Source organism: Phascolarctos cinereus, unplaced genomic scaffold, assembly GCF_003287225.1.
Source record: "Phascolarctos cinereus isolate Bilbo 61053 unplaced genomic scaffold, phaCin_HiC Scaffold_5;HRSCAF=322, whole genome shotgun sequence".
Lineage (NCBI taxonomy): Eukaryota > Metazoa > Chordata > Mammalia > Diprotodontia > Phascolarctidae > Phascolarctos > Phascolarctos cinereus.
In genome coordinates, this window is record NW_027555958.1 from 21,818,585 (window position 1) to 21,825,979 (window position 7,395).

A 7,395-nucleotide genomic window follows, 5' to 3' on the forward strand; every position below is an offset into this window, starting at 1 on the left:
TTTTTTAAATTTAATTTTAAATTCCATATCCTACTTTGCCCTCTTTTAAAATTTTTATTTTAAATTGTGAATATCTTTTTTTTAACATCAGCTTCATTTCCAAACATATCCTGCCCTCCCCTGCCCATCCAGCCATTCCTTCCTAACAAAGAAGAAAAAAGAAAGAAAACAAAAGAGCAGTTGAGCACAACTACTGAGCACATCAACTCAGTCTGATAGTTTATGCTGTGTTTCACATCCATTAATTCCCCACCTCTACAGAGCAGGGAGGAAAGTTGATTTTCTGTTGTCCTCTGAGATAACATCTGTAGGCTGATCAGCACAGTTACACTGGTGGCAACATTGTGTCCAGTGTTTTCCTGGTTCTGTTTATTTCAGTCTGTGTCAGTTCATGTAAGTCTTCATGTGCTTCTCTGGATTCATCATTTGTTATAGCATAGCCATATTTCATCAGATTCATGGACCACAACTAGTATAACCATCCCCCAACCAGTTACCCTTCTTTAAAAAAAAAATCCCCCTGAACACTCTTTAACACGTTTTGGACAGAACAATTTAAAAACACCTTACTACTCGTTGGCCTCCTCCCTTCCCTCTCCTGCAGTTCTATTTACGTATCTCAGCAGGACCCTCTGATCCTTCCAGCTCATGAGCCTGCCTGTGATTGGGGCTGTGAGTAGAGGAGGGGGTAGGAGGAGGGGGTGCCACCAGCCATCTCTGATATTGTTATCTTCCCAGATCAGGGCTAGGCCCCCCCACCATCCCCACCTCCCTCAGCACCCTGCTATAAATCATTCCAGGATTTATTCTAAACCCTTCAGGCCCCTGTTTATATTTTTTGGTCCATATAGCTTTCTGACCCCAATTCTCTGGTTGGGTGGGAGGCACAGAGCTGGAGTCCCTCCCCATAAATCCCAACTGCCAAGCCTGGAAAGTGACCTGATAGCTACTAAATAATGAAGGGCCTACAGACGGGATCAGATGAGGATCTGTTGGAGGAACTGGAGATGTTGGGCTGGAAGAGGAGAAGGCTTCTGGGGGGAGGTCAGAGCTGCCTTCTGGTGTCTGAAGGACTGTCATGATTAAGAGGGAATTGGCTTGTTCTAATAGTTCCTAGAGGGCAATAGGGAGACAGGGCAGAGGGGCAAATTTAAGCTGATGTCAAGGGGAAAAAAAAAAACTTCATACCATTTAGATCAACCCAGAAGTGGAATGGGCTGCCTTGGGAGGTGTGAGTTTTCTGTTAGTGAAGAGTCCTTAGATGGACTGGGGGACTGTTCATCAGGGGTCATATCAACAGGTGCTAATAGAATTTGGGGTCCTTTTCTAGCATAGAAATAACCCAGCTTAGCACCTGGAAAAGAATAGTTAAATATAACATGGCAGGAAGCACACTCCAGCCCTTCGCCAGGGGCACTCTTGTAGTACGCCAGGGTTTCTTCCCCGTCCTCCATGGGACAGTGCCTTGGGTCTTCCCAGCTTACCCCCACCAATGAATTGCCCCGAGTAACCAAGCTGTCTCTGGTTTGATAACCAGGGATAACTGTTCTAACCTCTGACTCTGTCCTGGTGTCCAGGACGGGGGCAAAAATGAGGTCAGAGGGAAGGAGATCTAGCCTCTAACCACAAGTTCTTTTACTCTGCAGGCCTTTGGCTGAAATATGTGGAGAGGCCAAGCAGCCGGGTGAGTTGGTGAAAAATGACCTTCCTTGGTCGTTTCATGGGACCCGATGGGGGTCAGCACAGAATGGACCTGCTGACCTCAAACCCTTTCAGAGAAGCCTCCAACATACCCACAGCAGAGCCCACCTCTGGTACCTTGATAGAACAGTCAGAAGCCCTGGGTTCCAATCCCATCATTGCCCCTTCACCGGCAGCATGACCCTGGGCAATTCCCTTTCCTTCTCAGGGTCATCATAGGATCATACATTTAGAGTTGGAATAAACCTGAAAGGTCATCCACTCCAATCTCCTCATTTGATGAATGAGGAAATGGAGGCCCACAGAGGCTGATCAACTTGCCGCAGGTTACACAGCGAGTGTTGTGAGAATCTGGGAGCCTTCTGTTGGCTACACAATGCGGGGTTTCTGTCTTCTCCAAAATGAGGGAGTTGGGCCAGGGGTCTCTACGGTCCTGTCCAGCTCAAACCTTCTGTGATTGTGTTTTGTGTCCCCAGTGAAAGACAGTGGTGTCCCCAAACGAAAGCGGAAGCGAGTCTCCGAAGGGAATTCTGTCTCTTCTTCCTCCTCATCCTCTTCCTCTTCATCATCCAATCTGGAGTCCACGGCTTCGACCAATCAGATTTCACTTGTGGTAAAGCCTGCATAGTTCTCAGCCTGATCTTTCTTTGCTTTGTCCTCAGGGGAGGTGGAAAGGCCCGTCCATGGCGAAGGGCAAATTCTTTGTAACCCAGGGGCCCGTAGTCTGTGTGTAGAATCCCCCTTCAAAACCAAGGCCATGACTAGGAGTTCATTGAGCTGGGGTAAAAACAGTTAAGAAGGGATGGAACTGGTGTATGGGATGGAATGATTACCTGTGCAATCCCAAGGGGACAGGGGACATCCCAGCCCCAAGAGAGTCCAGGCTTGGTCTCAGCAAGGAGTCAGGAAGAAGGGTGGGCTCCAGGAGAGGGACACCATAGTGCCAGGACCCTGTGGGTGACCACCCAAGGATAGTTGGGGGAGACAGGCTGCTTCCTCCTATAAAAGCTGGTAGAATACCATGAGATAAGGGGAATTGGGAAGGAAGCATAACCCTCCCCCCCAAAAAAAAACCCCAGATTTGGCAGTGTGGTGCAGTAGAAAGAGCATTTACTTTGGAGTCAGAGGACCTGGGTTCAAATTCCAGCTCTGTCGTTTACTACCTGTATAACCTTGGAGAAATCACTTAACCTCCCGGGGCCCCGTTTCCTCTTCCATAAAATGAGGGGGTTGGACTATAAGGCCTCCAAAGTCCCTTCCTACTCCCAGGAAGTGCTGCTCCTGCTCCTGCTGCCTAGCCTGTGTCAAGAGCCTGGCACAGAGCCCCAGCGGTACCACCCTGGTTTGAGTTCTAGACTGCACTGAAATTTTCTTGGCAATTTTGAAATAGATCTTACACTCGCCCCCTTTCCCTTCTCAGACAGAATCTATCTTTGATAGATAACCCCATGCGTTTCCAGGTTGCTTTTTACTTTTCAAATTGCTTTCCCAAATATGATCCCACTCATAGCCCTCTGGGGCAGGCAGCTGAGTAAAAAGCTAGGCACAGAGAGGGGAACGAATCCCCCCAAGTCACACAGTGGCGGAGGGAGGCTTACCCAGGCCTGGCTTCCTGCCCAGAACACTTCCCAGTCCCATCCAGTTTACCAAGTCCTCTGCCCCCTCCCCTATTGATTGTCTTCCCTCCTGTTCTAAGAGACAGGCAGAAAAGTGGGGAGACTGGAGAAACAGGAGGTTCCGGTTCATTTATTCCTCGAGGGCAGTGTGGGCGTATTGCCTGGCAGCTGGTCCCCACCCCAACTCTTAATCTGCAAGCATTTATTAAGCACCTACTATGTACCAGGCGTGGTGCTATGTGCTAAGGATATAAAGACAAAAAAAATAGCTCCTGCCCTCGAGAAGCTTACATTCTCACGGGGATGACATGCTAAAAAATCCTTCCAACTCTTTTAAAATCAGATTTGGAAGTCATTTGTCCTTACAAACATCAAAATAGGGAAGTTATTTTTCAGTTTCAGAGAAGTCTTTAGGATTTCTTCACCCAAAGGATCATAGACTTTAAAGGGGGGGGGCCTTCAAGGTCATCTCATTCAACCCCCTCATCCTACAGTTGAGGGAGCTGAGGCCAAGAGAGATGAAATGACTTGTCCGTGGTCATGCAGCCAGTAAATTACAGGCAGGATATGACCTTGGCTCCATTGACACCAGCTCCAGCTCTTTGAATTTGCAATGCCTCCTCTCACCATGTAACTGGGCCTCCTTTTAAACACCCGAGCCTTTGATACAGCCTTGCAGATAGGCGAGAAAAAAATCTACCAGCCCGTGGAAAATATGGGTGCTGCCCAGGACATGGCCCCCACGCCCCTGCACCTGCTGTGCACTTGGAACATGAATCCCTCCAGGGGCATGATCCCTGGTATTGTGAGGCTTTCCAGCAATATTTTTGTTGATGTTTTTGAAACCAAGGTTTTATGTGTGCATAGCCCGGCTCCTCTTCAGCCAGGGGTTCCCCTTCTGTCCCAGCAGTCCTAAGTCCTAAGTCCCCCAGGCACAGGTGACAGCTAAGAGCAGGGGATGTAATTTTGTGATACTTTGCATCTAACATGAAATTTTTGCCTCCTCTCTCTCTCTCTCTCTCTCTCTCTCTCTCTGTCACACACACACACTCTTTCTGTCTCTGTCTCCTCTAATTCTTGTTCTCTTATTCTCTCTCTCCCTCCCTTCTCTCTCTCTCCTTCTTTACCTCTTTCTTTCTCCTCTCATCTTTCTCTCTTTCCCCCTCCTCTCTTTCTCTCTTCCTCCCTCTCTCTTTTCTCTGACTTTATGTTTCCCCTTTCCCTCAATGTTTCTGTCATTGCCTCTCTCTGTCTCTCCTCTTTCTCTCCTCTGTCTGTCTCTCTGTTTCTTCATTTCTTCCCTTTCCCTCTGCCACTCTCTGTATCTGTGTCTCTTTCCCTCTCTCTTCTCTGTCTCTCTCTCCCTGTCCCTCTTTGTCTTTGTCTCTCCCTCTCTGTCTCTCTCTCTCTCTCTCTCTCTCTCTCTCTCTCTCTCTCTCTCTGTGTCTCCTTCTCTCTTTCTCTGCCTTTCTCTTCTCTCTATCTCTGTCTCTGTCTCTCTCCTTTTCCTCGCCCTTTAGCAGTGGCCAATGTACATGCTGGACTATGGTGGTCTGAACGTGCACATTCCAGGACCCATTAACTACTAGACCTCAACTCTGACTCAGAACCTCAGACAGAAAGAATAAATACGTGTAATTTATGTAAAAAGTGTATATCCGGATATGTATCGATGCCTTTTAGTTTTTCCAATGATTTTTACACTATATTCCTGCCTTTTTAAATAAAAAGAAAGTGTTGCCTTGCTCCTTCATGTCCTCCTGTTATGGGGGGGGGGGAGGCTGGAAGGTCAGAGCTTCCACCCAGGACAGTCATCTCCGCATAGCTCATTGCAGCCAACCCCTTTATCAGGCCTGGTTTCTTCTTGACCTTCTCGGACCTAGCCTGGTACCTCACACGTAATAGGCTCTTGGTAAATGCTTACAGGGCCTGCTATGAACTGCTGGGTCCAGGAATGATCCTTCAGAGAACCACTGCAGGAGAATTAGAGGCAATGCAGCCCTATTCCTTCTGTTCAGATGAGAAGAAAGTGACTTTCTTAGGGCCACACCCATTTTAAGTGATAATGAATGAATGAAAAAGCATTAATTAGGTACAGGGCATACAAATACAGAAGCAAGGCCAGTCCCTGGTCTCCAGTGGCTCACATTCAAATCAGGAGTGATAACACCTCTAGGAGGGTCCGGGTACAGACAGATGGTCCAGAGGGTCAGCAGCAGGGCTGATGGCAGTGTTCAGTAATAACCCAGACCCTCCCAATCCTGTGTTACTTCTCCACTTCCACACCCCCTCAAAGGGCATGTAGCCCAAGTCTTTCATTTACACAGGAGAAAACAAAGTCCCAGAAAGGAGAAAGAATTTGCCCAAGGAGACCCAATGAGTGGTCGAGCCAGGATTCAAGCCTCTGTGTGTGACTCAGTATCTGGTATTCCTTCCTTCCACCGTAACCCAGTGACCGTCAGTCCAGTTCAAGGCCATGTAACACTTACTAAGTAACTACCATGTGCAAGACTTCTCCCTAGGCTGCATACACTGGGGTGGGAGGGTGGGATATGACAAACAGACAAAGACAGTAAGCTATGGTCCCTGCCCACACAGGACTTAGAGTCTGGTCTGGGAAGAGGAGGTGAGAAGATGACACAGATCAACCAGTAGAGTCATCCATTGAGAGCCGAAAGAGACCTCAGAAGCCATCAAGTCCACCCTCTCATTTTACAGATGGTAAAACTGAGGTACAGAGGGGTGAAGTGATTTACTCAGGGTCACACAGCTAGGCAGGATCGAACCCAGGCCTCCTGATTCCATACCCATTCTGCTGCTTCTCAAGGTGGAAACTGAAAATCACCCTCAGGGTTCAGAAGGTGGACAATGATCACATCCAGTTTGGGGGATTGAATGGATCACAGAGGGCTTCATGGAGGCAGTAGCAATTGAGCTAGGCCTTGAAGGGTAGGATTTCAGCAAGACAAGATGAAGGGAGCCAGGGTAGGCCCCACAGGTGAAGCAGATTCCTCCTTCATTTATGGTGGGAAGCCAGGCACTTAGCACTCCCAGTGCCTCTCCTCGCTCCCGTCTCTCAGTGTGTGCATGAGTTAGCTCAGAATCTAGACCAAGACTTTTTAACCTTTTTTTGTTTCATGGGCCCCTTTGGCAGGCTGGCGAAGCCTATGGACCAAACCTTCTCAGAATAATGTTGTAAATAATTGAAAGAAATGCTAGATTTCAGTTAGAGATTAGTAAAACCAAAGAAGCCATTTTTCCCCTGTCCAAGTTCAAAGAACCCCTGAAATCTATGGCAGACCCCCTGAGGGTCTGCAGCCTCCAGGTTTAGAATTCTTGATGGGGAATGACTGCGTAAAGGGCGTGCCCTGCATGAGCCTCGTGCTGGGGTCAGGGTATTTTTGCTGTGTTTCCTTTCTATGACCCTCTGTGTACCAGCCTACATGGAGGGAGAGAAAGAGAAAACATACCTGCCCTCCAGATCATTCCAGGCTGTGGAGGGGCTTGGGAGTATGGTTTTGGAGCAGTCCTATGATTCCATTGATGTAGTGAATCCCAATGAGGAAAACAAAAGACAATCCCCCACCTCAAGACGCTTATACTCCAATTGGAGAAAACAACACATAGAAGGAAGCTGGAAGGGTGGGGGTGGGGAGTAGGGAGGTAACCTAGCAAGGGGGCACTGTGGAAAGGTCAGCAGTGAAGCCTGGTGAAAACTGAAGAGATAGCTGGTCGGGGCCCCCTCCTTAAATGGAGATCGAGAGAGGAACCATCAAAAAAGTGGGAGGGACCCCCCTCCCCATCCCCAGAGCAGAGAGAGTGCTTCGGAGCTTAAGTCCAGGGCTTAAATGACCTTCCAGAATGACCAGGGTTCTAAGGCATGATGGGAAGGTACAGAATGTAGCCTCCTAAGAAAGGAAGCATTCAAAGGACAAATTCTTCCATGAGAAGGGTTACCCAACCTGTTCTCGGACAGGGAGGAAAAGAGAGCACAGGTCTTAAGTCACAGAGACCTGGGTTCAAATCAGCAGCTGCCAGAACCAGCCCGGAATGGTTCTGGAGAGCCCATTGTCAAATT

General features: G+C 48.3%; 1 protein-coding gene across 4 annotated transcripts in view; it reads left to right on the forward strand.

Moving 5' to 3' along the window:
* Positions 1–5,065, forward strand: part of GTF2IRD1 (GTF2I repeat domain containing 1) — a 229,666-nt gene extending 224,601 nt beyond the window's left edge. For 3 of the 4 annotated variants that reach the window (XM_021005739.2, XM_078154721.1, XM_078154719.1), the window contains exons 25-27: positions 1,647–1,684; positions 2,178–2,314; positions 4,838–5,065. In XM_021005739.2, coding sequence (XP_020861398.1) covers positions 1,647–1,684; positions 2,178–2,314; positions 4,838–4,906 — 244 coding nt within the window. In that variant the 3' untranslated portion in view covers positions 4,907–5,065. The remainder of the gene's footprint in view (positions 1–1,646; positions 1,685–2,177; positions 2,315–4,837) is intronic. The other variant, XM_078154720.1, reaches the window with a different exon arrangement.
* The last annotated feature ends 2,330 nt before the right edge of the window (positions 5,066–7,395 follow it).